At 40.4% G+C, this 24262-nt stretch overlaps 1 protein-coding gene across 1 annotated transcript in view; it reads right to left on the bottom strand.

The window, feature by feature from the left end:
- The window catches only part of SLC4A9 (solute carrier family 4 member 9), a 461516-nt gene that overhangs the window by 75726 nt on the left and 361528 nt on the right, over positions 1-24262 (bottom strand). Inside the window, exons 15-16 of the mRNA XM_075601696.1 lie at positions 17806-17967; positions 4701-4879 (exon numbers count right to left, since the gene is read on the bottom strand). Coding sequence (XP_075457811.1) covers positions 4701-4879; positions 17806-17967 — 341 coding nt within the window. The remainder of the gene's footprint in view (positions 1-4700; positions 4880-17805; positions 17968-24262) is intronic.

Raw genomic sequence — 24262 nt, 5'->3', positions numbered from 1 at the left:
TTAAATGCAGAGGGATACCGGCACCTCATAAAGGGGGCTGTATCTCGGGAAGCAGGGGGTCCCCGGACCTGAAACCAACGCGGTTCAGCTCCGGAGACCCCCTGCACATTTACACTATGAATAAAAATGTATTTTAAATAATTTTTAATGTGCCGATGTTTGCGCAGAGAGAGCAGCGGATCTCTCTCTGCTGCAAACACATCTCGCCAGGGGACGGCCTATAGTAACATTGATGTGCATATACAGTACTGTATGTGTATGTTAGGGGTTATAGGGGTTGTTGTCATACAGTATATACTGTATATATACAGTATATACTGCATTACATTCATGAATTTCTCGGCTTCAAAGACAACAGCTCGCAAACGCCCCCATGCGTTTTTACACGGCATTGCAGTATTGCAGCCAGCGGGAATAAAATGTTTAAATCACAGCCGCGAAAATTACGCAATACACTCCGGGCGAAAATGATACAAAACCGCACATCACCGGGATATTCCGAAATTCGCGGAGCTAGCCAATTTAGAATAAAGTTTGTCACCACTGTATATATAAATATATATATATATAACAACAACACCTATAACCCCTAATATACACATATATGCACTATATATGATACTATAGACCGGCGGGGGCCCCCGGGTGTTACCCGCAGGCCTGCAGTACCAATTCTGTGCCCCCCCCCCAAATTAATGAATAAACACATACATACTTTTAAAGAAATAACCCCCCCCCCCTAACACATAGAAGTATAGTTATGGCCACAATTACTATTATCCACAAAGGGATAATAGTGAATGTGCCCATTTTAAATACATTAACAGCAATAAATACATTAAATACATATAGCACTCACCCATGTCCGGCTGCAACGATGAAGGCCATCCTCATCTTCATCCTGCCCATGCCCCCTCCACTGCTGCAAAACAGACACAAGAATGAAAACATCCAATGTAATGTCCCCTAACCCCTTAATCTCCATAGCGGTTATTAACCGCTACAGTCATTAAGGGGTTAACCCACCCTCACTCACCACTCGGGACGCCTACATACCCTCCCACAGTAACACCCCAGCCTGTGAGGCCTAACCACCCTCACTCACTACCCACAAGGGAGGCCTACCCACATACCGTTGGGGAACACCCCCCCCCCCAACACCTACAGTACAATAATGTCCAAAATAACTATTATCCAGATAAGGATAATAGATTATTTGGCCATTATTAAAAACATTAACTAGCATATTCAAATAAATTAAGTACTACTGACCTTATCAACAAGAAGTCTCATTTGCCAGCAACATCCTTGTCTTGCCCACAAAAACATAGCCAATACATTGCAATTACATTGAGATATCAATTAACCCCTTAAATACCATATTGGATAATAACCGCAAAGGTAATTAATGTGTTAAGCCACACTGGCCCGATACCCACCCTTCACCCATGAATTTGTACAGTGGCTTCATCATGCAAAAAAAAAAAAAAAAAAAAAAAAAAAAAAATAAATATAAATATATATATATATATATATATAGTGGTTGACAAATCACCAAAAAATCTACTATAGGTTTGTCGAACACTGTGTATATATATATATATATATATATATATATATATATATATATACACACATACATACATACATACATATATACATATATACATATATATATATATATATATATATATATATATATATATATATATATATATATATATATATATATACACATATATATATATACATACATATATATACAGTAGAGGCAGCGATTATTCTAACAAAAACCAGTGGCAATTCCCCAAAAGACCCAGGTACACCCAGGTACATTCTGAATACATTTCCTTAAACTAGCCCCAGCATTTTTGCATTGATTAATGGCCTATCAGATTAATAGCGGGGGTCCCTGGCAGTCCCATTCAAACTGAATTGGACTGCCAGGGATCCCTGCTGTGTTAATCCTATGGGTCATTAGTTAATGCAGAAATGCCTTAAACGTGCCTCAAACTATCCCAGAACATACCCAGCACATACCCTGAATGTAACCCGGCTAGTTTAAGGCAAATGTTAGAATAAGCGTTGCCTCTACTGTACATACATACAGATATATATATATATATAGATATACACACACATGATGAACCAATATACAAATAAATGTAGAAGGGTTATCAAAAACATGCAGTACTCAAAATAACAGTTCTCCATTAATACACACTACAATACAAGTAATTTCCTTTCATAATCCTAACTGATATTACAATCAAAAAGATAAAATGCCAATCAAAAACCTCTAATCACAATCAACACATTGCATTAACATTGAATATATGATGCATACAATCTATGCACCATATACATTCTGCTAATGAATGTTAAGAATAACATTTCAATCCAAATACAGATAACTCCAAACAAATATACTATTGTAACCAATCCGGTAAACATAAATCTATTACCATTCAATAATGACATCCCAAAACAATTAACATTGCATCCCTAAACAATTTACATTCAATCCCTAACAATTAAACAATTAACTAATTCAAACCTGTAACTCAGCAATGTAGGCTGTGAAAATATATAAGTACCAAGAAGCATAAAAAATTAACAACAAAGGCTACCCCTGACCTCTAAAAGAACATACAATAGCAAAGATTACATCTATCTAATTTTAAAAGACTTTAAACACACATGCATAGTCAAAATAATTAAAAACACAGCAAATCAAGCTTTTAAAACACTATAATTTCTTACCCTGTATGTATATATCTCCCTAGACATACATACATACATACATACATACATACAGTGGCAAGAAATGATATACCACAGATAATTAAATAAACATGTAAAGAACAGAATTTTAAAAAATTAACTAGTTCAATTAAATACATTTCTTTTCTTCACTTACCATTACTTGCCCCCACCGACTCCCGTTGAACTGGTTACTCACGTACAAAACCACCAGGCACAGGAACCCATAAAATAACAAACCATAAAAAAATAAACATTAAACTAAAAATCCAAATCAATCCTCGGGTCTTCTACTTGTAAACATCTTCATCTGTATTCTTCTTTCTTCTATCTTCTTCCCGTCTTCGGCCACGCCCTGGCCTTCTTCTTCTGTAGGAGGTCCTTCCTCCTCGGCGTCTGGCTTCAAAATGAGACGACATAGGCTGATTGGGCCGTGAAAACCATGTGTTTTGGCCAATAAAAAAAAAACTGATGACGTCACTTAAAGGCAATGAAAGCACAGCCAATCAGAATGGCTTTACTTCAATTGCCTTTAAGATAACGTCATTAAAAGAAACATGGCTGTCCACACATGGTATACTAGAGCAAATCAGAGTAGGGATGGAGTTCCCACGCTCTGATTGGCTACCGTACCATGTGTGGACGGCCATGTTTCTTTTAATGACATCATCTTAAAGGCAATTGAAGCAAAGCCATTCTGATTGGCTGTGCTTTCATTACCTTTAAGTGACGTCATCATTTTTTTTTTATCGGCCAAAACACATGGTCAGGGAACTGAGAGCGCGATTACGTCACGACGACGCTGCGCACGCGCAGAAGCCCACACCAAGCGCGGGAATACCATCGGCGGCCATTGGAAGCGAGAGCTGGGATCTGGACATTACACAGATAGCGAACGGAGCCCTGTACACCTGGTTCCTGGTGATCGTGTCTGGCAGTCCTGAAGGAGTCCACGGAGTCCATGGAGACGTGTTCCAGTATCCAGAACCGGATGGTGGTGATTTATTCACAAACTGCCTTTTATATATTTTTATCTTGTGAGTGCGATTCCTACCCCCCCCTACCCCCCATTCCCTTCCTTCATTTTAAATAAATTTCATGCAGTATTTTGCTATGGGGCGTGCGCTCTCTCTCTTTTTCTGTTTCTAGATATCTGTGGAGTTGGTTTACCCCGTGTGAGAGCAGCCCAAGACCCCTTTATCTACATTGAATACCTATCATTATGGACTAATTAATGAAGGACTGGTTGGACTTTTTTATTTATTGTTTCTGTTTCTTTTTTCAGCACGTTTATGCAATGTTATTATATTGATATTGGTTGTGTTTAAATAGAATTTAATAGGTTATACTATTTAAAGATATATACATTTTTCTTTTAATATTCACACATTATACACGAATCATCTATTGATGGAACTATAGTTTAATTATTTTCACTATTTATCACAATACTATTTTTTGGCGCTACATTTTTTGTTTATATATATATATATAATGGTAATTTGGGGGGGTTTCTGAGAGCTTGCTGGGTATTTTTGTGTAAGTCTTCAACATTACCTACTTCAACCATATTTGTAACTGTTGATGTTGTCCGTTTGCACAGTTTCTCTGTTTTGTATTCCTTAGATATACCCGTACTTAAAAAAGATTTTATCTCGATTTAACTTTCTTGTTAAAACCTTTTTTAAATTAATAGACACATTTTCCCTCTTTAAAATATCTCAAAATCAACAAGTTTAATTTAACTATAACAATTGTGAAAGTTACCCAACCCTTAAATGGTAAGAATTCACCTTTACAGTAGATATATCTTCATGTCCATGTTAAATGAAACATTGTTTAAATACCATTTTTAAGTCAATTACTCTTGGATAGAAAACAATCAATGAATTAGCTAAACCTTGAATACACAAAGCAAGCACTAGTTTCAGTTTTACCTGATTCCCAAGTATTTTGGCTGTTCTCCGGGAGCAGATGTAGTGGTCTCCATTTTCAAGCTGTTCATATGTGCAAGAGAGATAACTGTTGCTGAGACATACCATGGAAGACCCATGAATGAAGTTAAGATGATCAGTATAGCTATGCAGAAAAAATCTAAGTGAAGTCCTGCCCCTTTCTGCAAAAAAAAAATATTTCTGGTTTAAGAGTTTGGTTTACATTTGGTTGAGATTTTTTTCTAAGATGAATATAAATAATAAAGTAAACTTTGCCATATTTCATGATAGGGAGTATAATTAAAGATCTGGCATATCTGAATAATCATATGTATCACACACTTCACTGCATGCTGTTTGAAGTTAATGACTAGCAATTTACAAACCGTTGTTTAATAAATTAGTATTGTCTAGTATCGTGTTGACAAATTCTCACAGTAGTAGAAGATTAAAATGCAGATTTGACTTGGGTATATTTTTCAAAAAGCCAGAAAACAATTAATTTCACAAGAAAGACTACTATAGATTTTTTTTTGTCTACATTTATTAGAACATAAATAACAAAACACTTTTAAAAATGTTCATCATGTTTGATTCTATTTGTTTTTAGAAATCAATAGCACTTCAAAAAGATACTTGGCGGAGTCACAAAAGTAAATGGCAACCATGCCTAAAAAGTGGTTATATGTTTAAAAGCACATATATCTGGGTTTTATGTGTGACAGGTAACCAAGAGGTTAACACTCAGGCGCTTCAAGAGTCAGCTGGATAGCTGTGTCCTGTTTGTAGATAAATTAATATATACAGTCCCGGCCAATCTCCCAAATAAACCTTGAGTGTAAACTTCTCCTCTTAACAACTAGCTCTCCATCGAGCACAAGTGATATTGCATGTGGAGACTCACGGTTAGGGGAGCAGTGAAGACCGTTGGTAATAGAAAATGAAGCCGCAGACAGACAACCTGCAAATGGCCAGGTAACTTCTCTGTGCAGATTAGGTGTTTCCCCCGCAGTTGTCAACTGAACAGGTAAGTCAGCTGTCTGGCGTGCCACCGATGATGAACAGCAATAACACACACACACCTCCCGCCAGAGGTAGAAGCGATGCACAGCCGTGGAAGGAGACCGCATACAGGCAATGGTGGTGATAGAAAAACTTTAATGGAACATCAGGGTAAAAGTCTGGCGGATCCTCTGACGCGTTTCAGCCCGGTGGGCCTTTGTCAAAGAGTGATCCGCCAGTGAACAAACAGCCTTCTTATGGACTTCTGGGTCCGACACTCCATAAGAAGGCTGTTTGTTCACTGGCGGATCACTCTTTGACAAAGGCCCACCGGGCTGAAATGCGCCAGACTTTTACCCTGATGTTCCATTAAAGTTTTTCTATCACCACCATTGCCTGTATGCGGCCTCCTTCCACAGCTGTGCATCGCTTCTACCTCCGGCGGGAGGTGTGTGTGTTATATCTGGGTTTTACAAACGTAAAAAAAAAGCTATGCAAAAGAACAGGGGGTAGAAACGTTCTACCAGTATTTTATTTGGTTGGCTATACCCATACACATGCAGAGGGGCAAGGTGCATCACTGTCAACTATTGTGAAGTAAATAAAGGCAAAACAGGGGGAGTATGTGCAGTCCCAAGATTCCCTCTGTATCCATATAAAGATGTCTTTATCCCTCTGCTGCTCCCACTCTTCCGTGATCAGCGGGGTCAAACCGGAACATATACACAAAAATGAAGCGCAAAAGAGAAAAGAACCATCAGTCAATATTCCAAAGCTTTATAAATTGACTCAAAATAACAATATCACATTAAATACATACAGCTGCGGCCCCTTTTATTCTCCAACATCTCCGAATTTTTTCAGGGATTTTTTCCGAATGCACCGCACTTCACCACGTTCATGCTGCATTCATGCCGCATTCATGCCGCATTCATGTTGCGGTTGATGTGTTTATTGGTAATGGTTCGGATTTAATTGGTTGCAATTCTTCGCGTATCCGCCAGGTGGCAGATATTCATGAATTGTAATGCGCATGCGCTTCAGTAATGTGTCGACTTGCAGGTGTTTAAAAAAATACCAGAGTGGTCCATTGTAAATTGGCCTTGGTACTGAAGAAGTTACAATAATGTATCAATTTAGGCTTTTCATATTAAAAAATACTGTACATGCTCAGTGTCTGGAATTTAATTGTCCTGAGAGTCCCGACATGAGTGCACCACCGCAGTCCGTGTTCCAAAAACCTGACAGAACGTACGCTTATTTAATATGGGCCGCGATTAATGCAACAGATGATAAGATGGCAACAGTTGTTCAAATTTATCAGTATTTTATCGAAAACTATGACTTTTACAAATTTTCACCAGATGCTCATGTGTGGAAGCGTGCAATAAGGAAAAAGTTATGTATCGATCCGTGTTTTTTACATATTGATCCCGGTGTTATTGGAGGGTATTGGTGTGTATCACCGGATTTTTCCCGTATCGATGATCATGGAGACTTCAAAAGGTCATGTTAAAACCAACTAAGAAACGTCAGTCGCTGGCAAGCAATGCGCTAGCTTCCAATAACTGTCCGACCATCAGTGACCGGCAACCCTTGCTGTCTGTTCCCGCCCGGATACCTGCAGCCTGAGCTGGATTTCGCGTACAGATTCCAGCAAGCTTGCATGTACCTAAGCGATTTCCAGCCTGATCAGCTGACTACAGGTGTAGTAGTCCCGCTGTCACCTGTCAACTACGTGTATAATCAAGAATACGGGACTGGCAGTGGCTCGGCGCCAGCTGATTGGAAAAGTCTATGGTGAGTAATGTTGCCGTATTTTATTCTGTTTTGAAATATCAATATCAATGTACAGTCAAGCGATTCTCCTGTAAGCAATATCATTGGCTGAGCAGATTCTACAGTTGATACTGCACAATTGGTGGAAAGCTAGGCGCATGCGCATTGGAACCTTCTTGAAACGCATATGCGTATCATCACATCTACAGTAAGCGCATGCGCATGTGAACAGGGAAAATTATTGGTGGGACTGACTGTGGGAAGTTCTGTAGGGGGCTCACTGACCATTACAGTAAAACTTGTACTTTTGTTTTTCCTCAGAAAAGAAAACTTTGTCATCTCATGCGGAAACGGCACATGGAAGGATTTCGATGGATAATATCGCTTTGTGTAACAATGCCTGCACATTGCTGAATCGGATTTAAAAAACCACGTACCGGAGTCTACAGTTTAGTGGCCGTTGTTATTGATTAGGATAGAATACTGTAACTGAGAGCTTCATAGAAAACTTGAAACAGTATGCTGTTGTTTTCAGACCGTATACAATACTTTTTTTATATATACTGTATCATAAACCCGAAAAATAAAAAGTATGCATTTATTCTACATGTATTCCAGTACATATGTGTATTCTATACCCGTACATGTATTGTTTTAATACTCGTGATGTACAGTACTGAGCATGCCTACAGTATACAGTACAGTACAGTATGCCTGAACAGTACTGTATGTTCTAGAAACACTGTATTTTGTTACAGTATAAAAGGAGACAATGAAACAATTTAAAACAAATCAATATTTTCCTTTATTGGAGTAAGTACAAAAACATTTATTTACAAATACAATTTAAAAACATTTAAAGTGTACAGCAATTCAAAACATTAACAGGTGTATGGTTTACTGATAGTGAAATCATTTATGTACAGAAAGTCAAAACATTTTACAGTAGGATGGTGTACAGTACAGTCAGTCAGGCCTGCACAACTCCAGTCCTCGACGGCCGCAAACAGGCCAGGTTTTCAGGATAACCTTGAAAAACGGGCCTGTTTGCGGCCCTCGAGGACTGGAATTGTGCAGGTCTTGCATTAATAAAGAAATGTTTTTGCTTAAACAGGTTAAAATACACAATATCTCCTTTATTAAAGTACAGAAAGTCAAAACATTTACAGCACAACAGTATGGTGTTAGTAAAAAAATTCTTTATTAATAAAATTTAAAACACGCAACATCTCCTTTATTAAAGTACAGAAAGTCAAAACATTTACAGTATGATGGTGTACAGTACAGTAAGTCAGGCCTGCACAACTCCAGTCCTCGACGGCCGCAAACAGGCCCGGTTTTCAGGATAACCTTGAAAACCAGGCCTGTTTGCGGTCCTCGAGGACTGGAATTGTGCAGTCTTGTTTTAGTAAAAACATTTCTTTATTAATACAAGTTAAAACAAGCAACAAGTCAAAAAATAAACAACAGTTGAATAGTAACGCAAATTCGATCCCCACCAGATTGTCCTTCCAGGGCCGATGCCTTGTATGATGCAAAATGCCATTAATGGAGTCTCGAACGATTTTCATTAAAGGATCTGTAATTTAAAAATAGCGCCGCAATTCCTCCACAATAGTCCTTCTTAAATTTTCAGGAAGCGCCCTTTTTTCGCGATTTCCTTCGTACTTTACATTGTTGGCCCACCCTAAGTACACCAAGTAGGACACGTGGTGCTTAAAAATGAACATGCCATACTTCTGGGGTAAACCAGCACTCATCACCCTATACTTCTCCCTGAGTGCCGGTGGCAGCTTGCGCAGGATGATGTCGGGCACCGTATCGATGCAAGCATATGTAGGTTGGATTCTGGGAGCGGGTGTGCTTCTGGGAGCGGGTGTGCTTGTGGCAGCGGGCAAGGGTAGGTTGCCTGGGAGGAAGTTTTCCTCCTGTCTTGTTCGCCGTGTTGTCTCCTGGCGTGGTCTTGACGGGGTTGTTATGTTATCCTCCTCGTCAACAGCATACATGTACACAAATTCTTCTGGTGGAGGGGGTGCGGTTGGTGTTGGAAGGTGGTCGAAGGTCCCATTCATCACACCCATGCCACCCTCCTGCTCTGGCGTCGGGGATACAGGGGCATGAACACCGAGCAAATTATGTATACCCGCTATGTCAGTCTCTATCTTCTCCATCCGTTGATCCATCTTCTCCATCCGTTGATCCATCTTCTCCACCCGTTGATCCATCTTCAGCATGGTCTCTAAAAGAAGATCTATCTTTACCAGCACAGAAGAGTTAGGGATATCGACACTTAACCCATTCAGCATGCGGTCTAACGAGCTGGTTCTTGTGCATGGGGTGCTGTGGACATCTGGGTGGATGGGTGCTATGGAGGATGAGATGGGGGTTCCCTGGAGAGAAGCGGCAGCGTCGTCGAAGAAGGATGGAGGAGGTGACCTGTTGACTTCCGGGAGGGAAGCGGCAGCGTTGTCGAAGAGGGATGGAGAAAGTGACCTGTGAATTTCCGGGCGAGAAGCGGCAGAGTCGTCTAAGCGTAATGGAGAAAGTGACCCGTAGATTTCCGGGAGACTAGCGGCAGCGTCGTCGAAGAGTAGTGGAGAAGATGGGCTGTGGGTTTCCAGAGAGCAGCGGCAGCGTCGTGGACGAGTAGTGGAGGTGATGGGCTGTAGATTTCCGGGAGAGCAGCGGCAGAGACGTCGAAGCATAATCGAGGAAGTGGCCTGTGGGTTCGATGGGTTGGTTGCCATTTGTTTTGCCTTGAGTGTACATCACCGAATTTCTTCTTGACATAATAAGGCTTACGTGTATTAAAACCCTTAGCCTTTGGGGTCAGCAGAAGGTTTTCTTTATTAGCCTTAGCATTTCGCTTTGGACTTGGCTTGGAAATGGCTCCTGCCTTTCGCTTTTTCTGCGTGACAGGCACGGCAGAGGCGAGTGGCTTCCTGTGTCCATAGAATCGGGGTTGATCCATGGAAGCAGATGGCACAATGCAGTTTCTGGACAAGGTAAAGTTCAGATACAGATCATCGAGTGGTGGGCTACTGTATGCAAAGTGTGTAACCTTTTATGCATGGCGACGAGGTACAGGTGTTAAAAGTGGGCGCACTCTAATGTGAGTCATTAACGTATAAATACACCATCCATTTTGTGGATTCACTGCACATTGAATACACATCGACTAAATATCGAATATACATTCTTGTGCTTGTATTTCTTTCTACTCGCAGCAATGCAAACAAAGAACCGGGCGCTTACCTTAAGATATTAGTACAGGGTGGAGAGTACAATAAAATACTTAATCCAAAACCAATGTATGAAGTCTTTCGCAGTGGGATACGTAGCTTGCGGTGAGTTCCTCTGCTCGACCCCAGAGAGGGGTATCCAAACCCTCAGAGTAAACAAGAACGAAGAAAAAAGGGGGAGCAAAGGATTAGAAGAGATTGACCTATATTACCAGTACTGAGATAACTTAATGGAGTGTCTAGCTGTTTAATAAAGGTGTGATGATGAATTGACAATTGTTTGTAGTCAAATACTCACACGGCCCTGTGTGAGCACATATGTATAAAGGTATCTTGCTTCTGACAACTTCTTCTTAACCCAAGTGACTGGTTAAATTCGGATGGGAATGGAGGGGGGGGGTGTTAAAATATTAGTAATCATAAATTACTTACACGGCCATGTGTAAGCTCAATCCTTTGAGAGGTTACTATGAGGTGCCTCTAGTGGACCCGTCCGTGGTAATTCCCGTGGCACCGTGTGTTCAGCTGCTGGCGGGCAGGATGTTGGATGGGGGTTCCCCTTCCCTCACACGTTCCAATCCTCCCCCCCTCCCCGGTTCAGGAAACGGGGATGTGTGGGGTGAGATGATAGCAGGGGGTCAGTGACAATCTTTGGTCAAAATAGAAGTTTATTAAACATATAAATGGAAAAAACACTCACAAAATGATGTTAAAAAACCCTGTGGCAATCCTGTCGGCGTGGTAGCAGGTCGCCTTCCAGCTGCGCTGTCTTCCGCGTCCGGGTTCAGAAGTGATGGGAGCTTCTGACGCGGCTGTGACTGCAGTCTGCTTCCACTGGCTACGGAGGCCTCCAATGTTCAGAAAGATGTGGCGAATTAGAGCAACGTGTTTCGCCGTTCAGGACGGCTTCCTCAGGCGCATTTTGAGCCTGAGGAAGCCGTCCTGAACGGCGAAACGCGTTGCTCTAATTCGCCACATCTTTCTTAACATTGGAGGCCTCCATAGCCAGTGGAAGCAGACTGCAGTCACAGCCGCGTCAGAAGCTCCCATCACTTCTGAACCCGGACGCGGAAGACAGCGCAGCTGGAAGGCGACCTGCTACCACGCCGACAGGAGTGCCACGGGGTTTTTTAACATCATTTTGTGAGTGTTTTTTCCATTTATATGTTTAATAAACTTCTATTTTGACCAAAGATTGTCACTGACCCCCTGCTATCATCTCACCCCACACATCCCCGTTTCCTGAACCGGGGAGGGGGGGAGGATTGGAACGTGTGAGGGAAGGGGAACCCCCATCCAACATCCTGCCCACCAGCAGCTGAACACACGGTGCCACGGGAATTACCACGGACGGGTCCTCTAGAGGCACCTCATAGTAACCTCTCAAAGGATTGAGCTTACACATGGCCGTGTAAGTAATTTATGATTACTAATATTTTAACCCCCCCCCCTCCATTCCCATCCGAATTTAACCAGTCACTTGGGTTAAGAAGAAGTTGTCAGAAGCAAGATACCTTTATATATGTGCTCACACAGGGCCGTGTCAGTATTTGACTACAAACAATTGTCAATTCATCATCACACCTTTATTAAATAGCTAGACACTCCATTAAGTTATCTCAGTACTGGTAATATAGGTCAATTTCTTCTAATCCTTTACTCGCAGCAATGCCTGTTAAAAAGATTTCAAAGGATCTCAGCATGAGAATTAAGGAGATGTACATGAGCGGACAACAAATTGCAGATATCCAACGCTGGTTAGCTGCTTCTGGCCTCGTTGTGCCATCCACCACCGTGTGCTATCATGCACACGGAAAAAACAAACAACGCACGAGGACACCAACGGTAACTAACGTGTAAATATAGTTATATAACTATATAATACAGTATATCTATTGTTTATATTGCTGCATATTAATATAACTATATAGTATAGATCTATCTAATGTTATAGTTATACTGTATTATATAAAAATACCGAAATATCTATTATTGTTTATATTGCTGCATATTAATATAACTATATAGTATAGATCTATCTAATTTTATAGTTATTTCGGTATATTTATATAATACAGTATATCTATTATTGTTTATATTGCTGCATATTAATATACAGCCGCGGCTAAGATTAATCTAACGTTTATCCGTTTTTTTTGGCTGCTTTTCCTGTTCCCGGCCAGAATTGGCCGCGCGCCAGCCGCATCTCACGGCCACGCGCGGCCGGTTCTCCAATCAGCGCCTAATGGCGCTGAACGATAGAAGCGCCTGCGACGCCGGAAAAAAAAAACGGCCGCGTCTGCACTGGGTTTCAAATTACACGCTGTGCAGGCCGACTGAGAGTAAGTTTAGCTGCCACTGTAACTATATAGTATAGATCTATCTAATTTTATAGTTATTTCGGTATATTTATATAATACAGTATATCTATTATTGTTTATATTGCTGCATCTATAATTGTTTACTGTAAATGATGTGCTGTACTTGTGGCCTACTGCACTGTGACTTACAGGATTGTTGTTTTTCTGTACACTGTAGGGAGACAACTCTTCTGGTCGACAAAATAAGTGAAGAGAATGATGAGAAGAGTGCCTTAAGGGTCAAATACACTCTGCTGCAAAATCACAATCTCACTGTATCCGAGACCAGCATAAAGAAGATGAGACGCAGAATTGGATGGAAATATGGACGTGTGAGGTTAGTACTGGACAGTACAGGAGGTAAAAGTGTTTAAGAAACTGTACTGTACCTATAAAATTATTCCTTGTCATTACAGAGCGTACCCTATGATAAGGGACATTAACAAAATCAAGAGAGTGGTCCAGGCCCAGGCATGGATCGACAGTGGAGAAACTTTCCAGGATTGCATCTTCACTGACGAGTCTACTGTATCGCTGGAGAGATTTGCCACCTTTGTATTCCACAAAAAAGGTCGCATATCTATGAAGCCGCGTCCAAAACACCCAGTGAAGATGCATGTGTGGGGTGCCATCTCTAGGCGTGGACCAGGATGCATTGTCATCTTTGAAGGTACAATAAGTCACACGCTTTTGCCTTATGCACTGTACTGTACTAGTGTGCAGTTTTTTGAGCACTTTTCTTTTCTTGTTATAGGAATCATGAATAAAACTTTTTTCCAAGAGCAAATTGTGCCTGAGATTGTGGAATACATCACACGTCAGTTCCCAGATGGTCACCGTTTCTACCAGGACAACGATCCGAAGCACATCGCATCAACAGCGTATATTCTTGAGCACAGTATCGACTGGGTGAAGACACCAGTGGAGTAAGTGCGGTAACCGTGTTTCATTTGTTCCCACTGTTTTTACTGTGTATCTCTGTAAGTAATTGTCCTTTTTTTCCCCCTCCAATGACAGATCGCCAGACTTCAATCCTTTCGAAATGGTCTGGCAACAGCCGAAGGATCATATCCGAAAAGTCACGAAACCCTTCAAAAAGGATGAGTAGGCGCAAGGCATACTGAGTTTTTGGAACGATGTACTCACCGTGGAACGATGCAATAAATATATTGACCATATTGCGACTGTGTCGCCCATTGTGATCGAGCGTAATGGGCAAGCATCAGGAAGGTAGTATGGTATAGTACTGTACTGTAGTATTGTAAGTACAGTATGATACAGGTAAGTATGGCACAGATTCTTTCTTTCCTGAGAGAGCAGCACTAGCCATCTGGTTACAAAGTACAGTATTTAACAGTAGTCACAGTATACAGTAGTTCCAGTATAGACTAGTTTGACAGTACTAACTGCATACTGTAGTCCAATATGGAGTAGCTATACAGTACACAATGCCATAATATGCACCTAACTGCACAATTTTTTTCTTTCCTGAGAGAGCAGCACTAGCCATCTAGTTACAAAGTACAGTATTTAACAGTAGTCACAGTATACAGTAGTTCCAGTATAGACTAGTTTGACAGTACTAACTGCATACTGTAGTCCAATATGGAGTAGCTATACAGTACACAATGTCATAATATGCACCTAACTGCACTCATTTTTTCTTTTCTTGTCTTTTCAGAGAAAAAAAGGATGGACTGGGGGGTAGGTACAGTTGTGTATCTAAACTGCAGTCATGATTCACACAAAACCTCCCCTCTCTCAATGAACTACACAGAATGAGGAAGAAGATAAAGACGGAAAATTGTATATTATTATATATATTTTTATATATGATATATTATTAATTAAGATTATTATCAATGTGCATTATTCATGATTATCCACCGTCCCTCAATTTTCAACTGACTAAAGAACTGAATAAAGACTGCATTTTGTATTATTCATGATTACTTGTATATTTGTATTTTTTATTCCTGATAAAATAAATATTTCTTTACTGTACATTCATGATAATCATAATCATTGACACCCCCCTTCCCCCTACACCAACGAAAAAGAAAGAATGACAAAAAGTAGTAACTTACTGCATCAAAAACATGAATCAGATTATGTTTTTTTTAACTCTCAATTTCACAGTGCTGTGCAAATCAGATTTACATCAAATTCGAGAAGGGATTATCACAAGCGTTACCGTAAACAAAGCCTCAAAGGGTTGGGGGGGGGGGATGGGTGAGTCATGCACAGTAATCATCAGCTAGCTCCCTTCCCAAAGAGGATTACAGAGAGGTGTGCTACAGTACAGTATGTTGCTCCCTTCCCAAAGAGGATTACACGCAGGCGCAGAGAGGTGATGCTCGGCTAGGGACGATTAAAAGCACAATGACAAGCTTTAGAAACGGAATGGTTCTGGAGAGGTGTCGATAAGAGGTTAAAATCCTTGAGCGAGCCCTGTGTGTGTCTGCGGGGGGGGGGGGGGGTACAGGCTAAAGCTGCATGAAGGATTAGCTGTATTGTACTGTAGTTCAAAGACATGACATATTTTCAACAGGCAGATCATCATAATAATTTGATCCCCACACCCCCAAATACATAAAAACCACACAAATCAACCATGTGCAGTCAAACGCACAGTGTCGCAGTCAAAAGCTACAGCACAGATTGAATATCGTAATGTCAAGATGGTTTAGGCAGGCTTGTGGAGAAAATAAAATTAAAAAATGACGAGAAAAAAAAAAAATATATTTTTTTGGTCACTCACTCTTGAACTTCGCAAGCACCTGGCATTGATTGGAAAGTTTTTTTCAGTAAGGTACTCCCCATAGGCTGAGGAAATATCGGCTTGCTATAAAAAGCAATCATGGGAGCAAGTAGGACATACCTCCTGAAGAAGCGTCATATGACACGAAACGTGTAGAGGTGACGTCATCACGCAGCGGGGAGCGAACGTGACGACGGTAGCCCAGCCTGCTGTGAATACCCAGCGGTCTAGAACTAGGGGTGTTCTCCTTCATATGTAAGCAGTATTACTATCCTCTGCACTGTGTACTTACCTAGTTGTAGTTCTGTGGGTTTTGAATTTAGAATTCACCATTGTGCATAGACTGTGTGGGTTTACAGATCCTATGTGATCTTTTTTATTCATGTATTTTATGTGATATTGTTATTTTGAGTCAATTTATAAAGCTTTGGAATATTGACTGATGGTTCTTTCCTCTTTTGCGCTTCCTTTTTGTGTATATAAAAACAGGGGGAGTGAAGGGAGAGAGGGGACCCTCTTGCACCAAGAGTTCACTAGGAGCACAATCAAGGGGTATCTTGAAAATCTAACATTTACTAAAAACAATGAAGAGAGTACATAACTAAATCAAGAAATTGAAAAGAAGCAGACAAGCAGAGGACTGGGTGTAGTGCTGACTCTAAGTGGACAATGACCCCCTTGTAAGTGGAGCATTTGTCTTTGACAGGTTGCATGTCTTAGACAGATCTGAAACCCTGCCTTTCACCATTATCACCCAGCACACAGCACTTACACTGCAGCAAGGGACATGCAAAGGAGCATACAGTAATATTTCCATTTGCTAAATGCTTTGCTGTGGAGGGTTTTTGTCACTTTTTTTACCCACCATAACATCTAAGTATGGTAAAACCTATCCTTGCTTCATTTTTGCATAGCCAGTGTAACCAACCCCACACTGATGAGACCCATTAAGGTCGAAACGGCTGTCTGTGGGTGGGTTTACGCACCTGCAGCACATGTAAGAAAAGTTTATTAGCTCTGATGTAGAATTATATACTTATGCCACTTTGGATAGGGAGGAATCTTTTTGGCAAATAAAATGGGAAAAGAAGATGCGCAGAAACACATTATAGGATAAATCTCATAATATGTGCACCATGTAATTCCTATCCAGCTCCTCCTACTGACACTCCCCAAAGTCACAAACAAGGGCAAACAGGGCAAAGTTGGAGCAATGATACATAGGGAAATGCTGAAAATATCAAGGTTTTTCACGAAAATTGCCTTTATATGCTGTATATAGACCCCTTAGCTTGTAGCTTTAAATTGCTTAGACACATCTTTAAGAGGTGTCACATTAAGTCTCAAGAAAAAAATTAAGTAATTGCATATGTCCTACAAAAATAAACTTATCAATATACTGATGCAGCGGCCGTTATTCGAACACTTCACGCGTCATGTACATTGGAATCCCGATTTGAAACCGCGGGATGAATTCCAGCCTTCCCGCACTAAGATGTGAGCGCGGCGACAGCAGAAAAACGAATTTTAGTGTTCTGGATTTTAAAAATATGAAATTGACACAGTAGCACAGTACTGTACACATTACAATTCATCCATTTTATTGAAAACAAAGAAACAAAATCCATGAAATTCAAACAAAACATCCGCGATAAGCGCGAGTGCCTGGGGCGATTAGTCGCGTTTCATGCTGCAGAGAACTCAAAATCGGCTTCGAGATGTGTTCGAATAACAGCCGCTGCATCAGTATTGGTTTCCATGATAAAATACCATTAATATTAAAAGGAAAATGTGTTCAAAAATATACTTTTTAGAGTCATTTACTCTTTTACCAAAAGATTCAATTCCACACTTGAATATACTATATCTCATATTCCCTTCAATCCTACAAGTACAACAATGTAACTTTTACTGAAAATGTATATCTGGCTTATCTTTCAAATTTCAAAAAATGTTTAACTGACCTTTAGCTTATATTCCTTGCGGTTAAGAATAACAGCAGTGATCTGTTGGTCCATAAAAATAAGAATGGTGATCAGAAGTGCTGGAATACCAGAAAGCAGGCATATCCACCATGGATTCTCCCCAAATGGTAACACAATCCATGTCCTGTTAGGGTTTGTTGGCTTTGAAAACAAAAGCAAAATATTCATATAAACATTTTTAAATAAATCGGTGTTACAACAAAATACATTTTAAATGTATTAAAGTAGATTAATTAAATTGTGTTGATGAATGAAAAAATATATCATAGTATAAATGAAATTACCTGAAGATGTTAAATGAAAAAAGGTTAACCAAGATCAATTTTATCTACAGTACTTCAACTGATGTAAACTAACTAATTGAAAACACAAAGGGACATATTCTAGCAGCTGCAAGTTGTGCAAATGTGTGTGGGAAAAGCACTTTTCAATTGGATTTGCAGGTTTTGGTATTCTTTAAGCCAGGCCTGCACAACATAGGGCCCGCGGGCCACATGCGACCCGCCTGGACTCCCTGTGCGGCGCGCGATGCCCTCCTCCCCCCCAAGCCCGCTCTGCAGACACAGAAGGGAAGGAGCGCCAGCATTTTGGCACACTCCCCACCCCCTCCCGAGCCCGCTCTGCCGACACATTGAAAGACCGCTAGCATTGTGATGCCCTCCCCCCACTGAGCCTGCTCTGCCTATTAAGGAAGGAGCGCCATCAGTTTGATGCGATCCCCTGCAGGCAGAGAGGAGAGAAGGACAGAGCTGATGCCGGTCTGAATGCAGATGGTGGGGGCGGCGTTAGTGACAGCGGAGCCTCATTAGTGAGAGCAGGAAGTGAGGTGCCTGCTGCCAGGGCCCAAGAAGGCCATCCTCATATCTCCCCCAGCACCTCTCATCATCATATATCTCCTCCAGCACCCCTCATCATCACCCTCATATCTGGGTTGGGGGGGTGATATGATAACGATCAGTGGGGGGGGGTAGAGAAGATATGATGAGGATGATGATGAGGGGTGCTGGGTGAAATATGATGATGATGATGATGAAGATTTTACCCGTGCAGCCCAAATCAGTTTTCTTTGGAGCAGTTCGGCCCTTCTCACTTTACAAGTTGTGCAGGTCTGCTTTAAGCCATTCTCGCATGTCCAAACAGTGTGGAAAATTATTGATCTGCAAAGGGTAAAAGGCTAAAGTGCTTTAAATAAGTCACATTTTTGAGAGAGAAAAAGCCCTAATTTAGTAGAGTCTCAGCTTGTATATATATCCCCTCACACATCCCTCCAAATAACAGAGGGAGAGATGCCTGTGCTCAAAAAGGAGCACACCTGAAGGTACCTGGAAGATATTCTAATGAGATACGCAAAGTATAGTTAAATGAGTCTCACCACCTTCCTCATAAATTATTTCCATAAGACAAATGTCAGTCAGTTTCTCTCAGTCTCAGTCTCTCTCAGTCTCAGTCTCTCTCAGTCTCAGTCTCTCTCAGTCTCAGTCTCTCTCAGTCTCAGTCTCTCTCAGTCTCAGTCTCTCTCAGTCTCAGTCTCTCTCAGTCTCAGTCTCTCTCAGTCTCAGTCTCTCTCAGTCTCAGTCTCTCTCAGTCTCAGTCTCTCTCAGTCTCAGTCTCTCTCAGTCTCAGTCTCTCTCAGTCTCAGTCTCTCTCAGTCTCTCTCAGTCTCAGTCTCAGTCTCTCTCAGTCTCTGTCTCTCTCAGTCTCTGTCTCTCTCAGTCTCTGTCTCTCTCAGTCTCTGTCTCTCTCTGTCTCTGTCTCTCTCTGTCTCTGTCTCTCTCTGTCTCTGTCTCTCTCTGTCTCTCTCTGTCTCTCTCTGTCTCTCTCTGTCTCTCTCTGTCTCTCTCTGTCTCTCTCTGTCTCTCTCTGTCTCTCTCTGTCTCTCTCTGTCTCTCTCTGTCTCAGTCTCTCTCTGTCTCAGTCTCTCTCTGTCTCAGTCTCTCTCTGTCTCAGTCTCTCTCTGTCTCAGTCTCTCTCTGTCTCAGTCTCTCTCTGTCTCAGTCTCTCTCTGTCTCAGCCTAAGTCTCTCTCTGAGGGGGTGATTCACTAAGCTCCGATAAGTGGCTTTAAGAGCGCAAAGTACCCTTTAAGCCCGATAAAGTCTGCAGTGCGATTCACTAAGCAGTGATAACTGCGCTTTATTGCTCTTAAAAGGGCTTTTCTCAGCCCTCTGCGCAAAATGCGCCAGATCAGGCAAATGCGCTGATTTTTGCCAGTACTTGAGATTCACTAAGCAGCGCTAAGGGAATCGGCCTTAAAAAACGTGCCTGACAAACGCGCCAGCAAAGGCAGGCGCAAAAGGAGCTGGACTTTGAAAAAATTTCTTTGTTTACCTTTTTGCAGGAACACCATCCATACAACAGGCCTGCGGATGTCCCCGGCTGACCCCGTGGGGGTCCCCGGGTGATCCCCGTGGGACTACGGTGGTCCCCGGGTATCCCCGTGGGGGTGTCCTAGGGTCCCCGTGGGCGTCCGGGGGTTCCCGCGGCCGTCCGCAGGCCTGCGGTACCAATGGTGTGCCCCCAAAAAATAAACAATACTGTAAAAAAATACCCCCTAACACATACACTACAGTAATGGGCAAAATTACTATTATCCACATATGGATAATAATGCATTTTCCCATTAAATATACATTAATCAAAACAAATACATTTTGTACTCACCCTTGTCTGGCACCCACGAGGAAGGCCATCCTCATCTTCATCACCGTCCATACATTCGGGTGCTGAAAAATATACACAAGAATAAAAAGAGCCAATTTAATGTCCCCTAACCCCTTAATCACCTTATCGGTTCATAACCACAAAGATAATTAAGGGGTTAAGCCACCCTGCCCCGATACCCACCCTTCACCCATTCATTTGTACAGTGGCTTCATTATATATATATATATATATATATATAGTCAGGTATGGAGATTAGCACTCACGTTTTGATGTAGGAGGCAGATGCTTGTCCCATAAATGGTATGTAGACATATGGTGACCAGGGGATCCTGATAGCCAAAAGAAGACAGCACACTGCAGAGTTGGTATCAAAAAAAGTGTATTACGTGACACAGGGCCGCCAACGTTTCGGTCGTCCCAACGGGACCTACCTCGGGCAGTGCCTTGCCCTGGGGAAGGTCCCGTTGGGAGGACCGAAACGTTGGCGGCCCTGTGTCACGTAATACACTTTTTTTGATACCAACTCTGCAGTGTGCTGTCTTCTTTTGGCTATCAGGATCCCCTGGTCACTATATATATATATATATATATATATATATATATATATATATATATATATATATATATATATATATATATATATATATATATATATATATATATATATATATATATATATGAATAACCAATATACAAATGAATGGTTAAGGATATACATGCAGAAATACAAATATCTCACAATATCAAACAGCACCAAGCCAAATCAATATCTAATAAATGCAAATTAAAACACTGAATTTGACAATTAATATGTGTATAATGTATACTTTGCCAAGCAATGTTCAAAATCAAATAAACTAATCCAAACAAGATACAAATCCAATCATTAAATAAAAACAAAGCAAATCAACAGAATTACATTACCATCAATTAATTAATCCAATCTCAAATCAATTACAATCAAAATCAATTACACCGTTCAAATCCTAAAAACAAACCATTCAGAAAAATAATCTATGTCAAAATAACCATCACACTAAATCTAACTTCAAAAAATAAGACAATTAAACTTTTGCAAACAGCCTTTAAAATTACATCAGACTGAATAACATTTACATTACAACCACATTTTTATACAAAGCAGCAAATTACACTCAAAAAACATCTAAACAAGGCAAGCAAACATTAGGCAAACAAGTTTTTATTATACCTGTATGTATGTCCATCTATAGTTCAGATACATACATACAGGTGCAATAAAAGAGCATTAAAAACAATTTAATAACATTCAAAATAAACATACAATACATCCAGTGACTGTCCCTGTACGTATGTATATCCATAGTGACATACATAAATTCAGGGCCAATAAATAGACATAAAAAAAAATGGATGAGATGAAAAAAAAATCCAAAAAATCTGTAAAAGTAAAATAACATACATTTCTTTTGTTTACTTACCATTAGATGAACCACTGACCGAATCCCGTTGAACCAGATGTCTGGAAGAAATAATCCAACAGGAACCAGGTAACCATAAAAAAAAAAAAAAAACCTTACAAATCCAAAAGTGTCTGTGTCTTCTTTCTTCTATTTGTAATCAATAGCGGGGGTCTTCATCTGTCTTGTTCCGGATCTTCTTATCTTCATTGGCCACGCCCTGGTCTTCTTCTTGTTCCGGAGGTCCTTCCTCCTCGGCGTCTGGCTTAAAAATGAGACGGCATAGGCTTTTATAGGCCTATGACGTCACATTTTAGTCATATGGTTCCCACGGTCCTGATTGGGCCGTGAAAACCATGTGATTTTGCCAAAAAAAAAAAAATTGATGATGTCATTTAAAGGCAATGACGCCAGCCAATCAGAATGGCTGTGCTTCATTTGCCTTTAAGATGACGTCATCCAAACAAACATGGCCGGCCTCACATGGTATGGTAGCCAGAGTTGGGATTGAGTTCCCACGCTCTGATTGGCTACCGTACCATGTGAGGCCGGCCATGTTTGTTTGGGTGACGTCATCGTAAAGGCAAATGAAGCACAGCTATTCTGATTGGCTGCCGTCATTGCCTTTAAATGACGTCATCAAATTTTTTTTTTCCGGCAAAATCACATGGTTTTCACGGCCCAATCAGGACCGTGGGAAACATATGATGAAAATGTGACGTCATAGGCCTATAAAAGCCTATGTCGTCTCATTTTGAAGCCAGACGCTGAGGAGGAAGGACCTCCGGAACAAGAAGAAGACGAGGGCGTGGCAGATGAAGATAAGAAGACCCGGAACAAGACAGATGAAGATGGAGAAGATACAGATGAAGACCCCCGCTATGGATTACAAATAGATGAAAGAAGACACAGACACTTTTGGATTTGTAAGGGTTTTTTTTTTTTTATGGTTACCTGGTTCCTGTTGGATTATTTCTTCCAGACATCCGGTTCAACGGGATTCGGTCAGTGGTTCATCTAATGGTAAGTAAACAAAAGAAATATATGTTATTTTACTTTTACAGGTTTTTTGGATTTTTTTTTTCATCTCATCCATTTTTTTTTATGTCCATTTATTGGCCCTGAATTTATGTATGTCACTATGGATATACATACGTACAGGGACAGTCACTGGATGTATTGTATGTTTATTTTGAATGTTATTAAATTGGTTTTAATGCTCTTTTATTGCACCTGTATGTATGTATGTATGTATGTATGTAAACTATAGATGGACATACATACAGGTATAATAAAAACTAGTTTGCCTAATGTTTGCTTGCCTTGTTTAGATGTTTTTTGAGTGTAATTTGCTACTTTGTGTAAAAATGTGGTTGTAATGTAAATGTTATTTAGTCTGATGTAATTTTAAAGTCTGTTTGCAAAAGTTTAATTGTCTTATTTTTTGAAGTTAGATTTAGTGTGATGGTTACTTTGACATAGATTATTTTTCTGAATGGTTTGTTTTTAGGATATGAACTGTGTAATTTATTTGAGATTGGATTAATTAATTGATGGTAATTTAATTCTGTTGATTTGCTTTGTTTGTATCTTGTTTGGAATAGTTTATTTGATTTTGAGCATTGCTTGGCAAAGTATACATGATGCACAGATTAATTGTATCATGTACACATTGTCAAATTGATTGTTTTTATTAGCATTTCTTAGATATTGATTTGGCTTGGTGCTGTTTGGTATTTGGAGATATTTGTATTTTGGCATGTATATCCTTAACCATTTATTTGTATATTGGTTAATCATGCATATATATATAGATATATATATCAAATGAAATGAAGCCACTGTACAAATAAACGGGTGAAGGGTGGGTATCGGGTCAGGGTGGCTTAACCCCTTAATTACCTTTGTGGTTATGAACCGATAAGGTGTTTAAGGGGTTAGGGACATTAGATTGGCTCTTTTTATTCTTGTGTATATTTTTCAGCACCCGAGGGCATGGACGGTGATGAAGATGAGGATGGCCTTCATCGTGGGTGCCGGACAAGGGTGAGTACAAAATGTATTTATTTTATTTATTGTGATTAATGTATATTTAATGGGAAAATGCATTATTATCCATATGTGGAAAATAGTAATTTTGCCTGTGGACGGACGTTTACAGAGTTACACACTTGGAGTCGTTTATAATGGGAAATTATAATAAGGCTTTATTGTGCCTTTTCCTTTTCATCGGGAAATTCATCCAAACAAGGGGGGGGGGGGAAACAAAGCTTCTAATCACTTGGGAGTATTTCTAGTGAAATCCTTGCAATCAGTTCACATCTCCATTAGTTA

This window comes from Ascaphus truei, chromosome 5 (assembly GCF_040206685.1).
Source record: "Ascaphus truei isolate aAscTru1 chromosome 5, aAscTru1.hap1, whole genome shotgun sequence".
Lineage (NCBI taxonomy): Eukaryota > Metazoa > Chordata > Amphibia > Anura > Ascaphidae > Ascaphus > Ascaphus truei.
The sequence above is the reverse complement of the archived record's forward strand: the minus strand, read 5'-3'. Positions and strand labels throughout refer to the sequence as shown.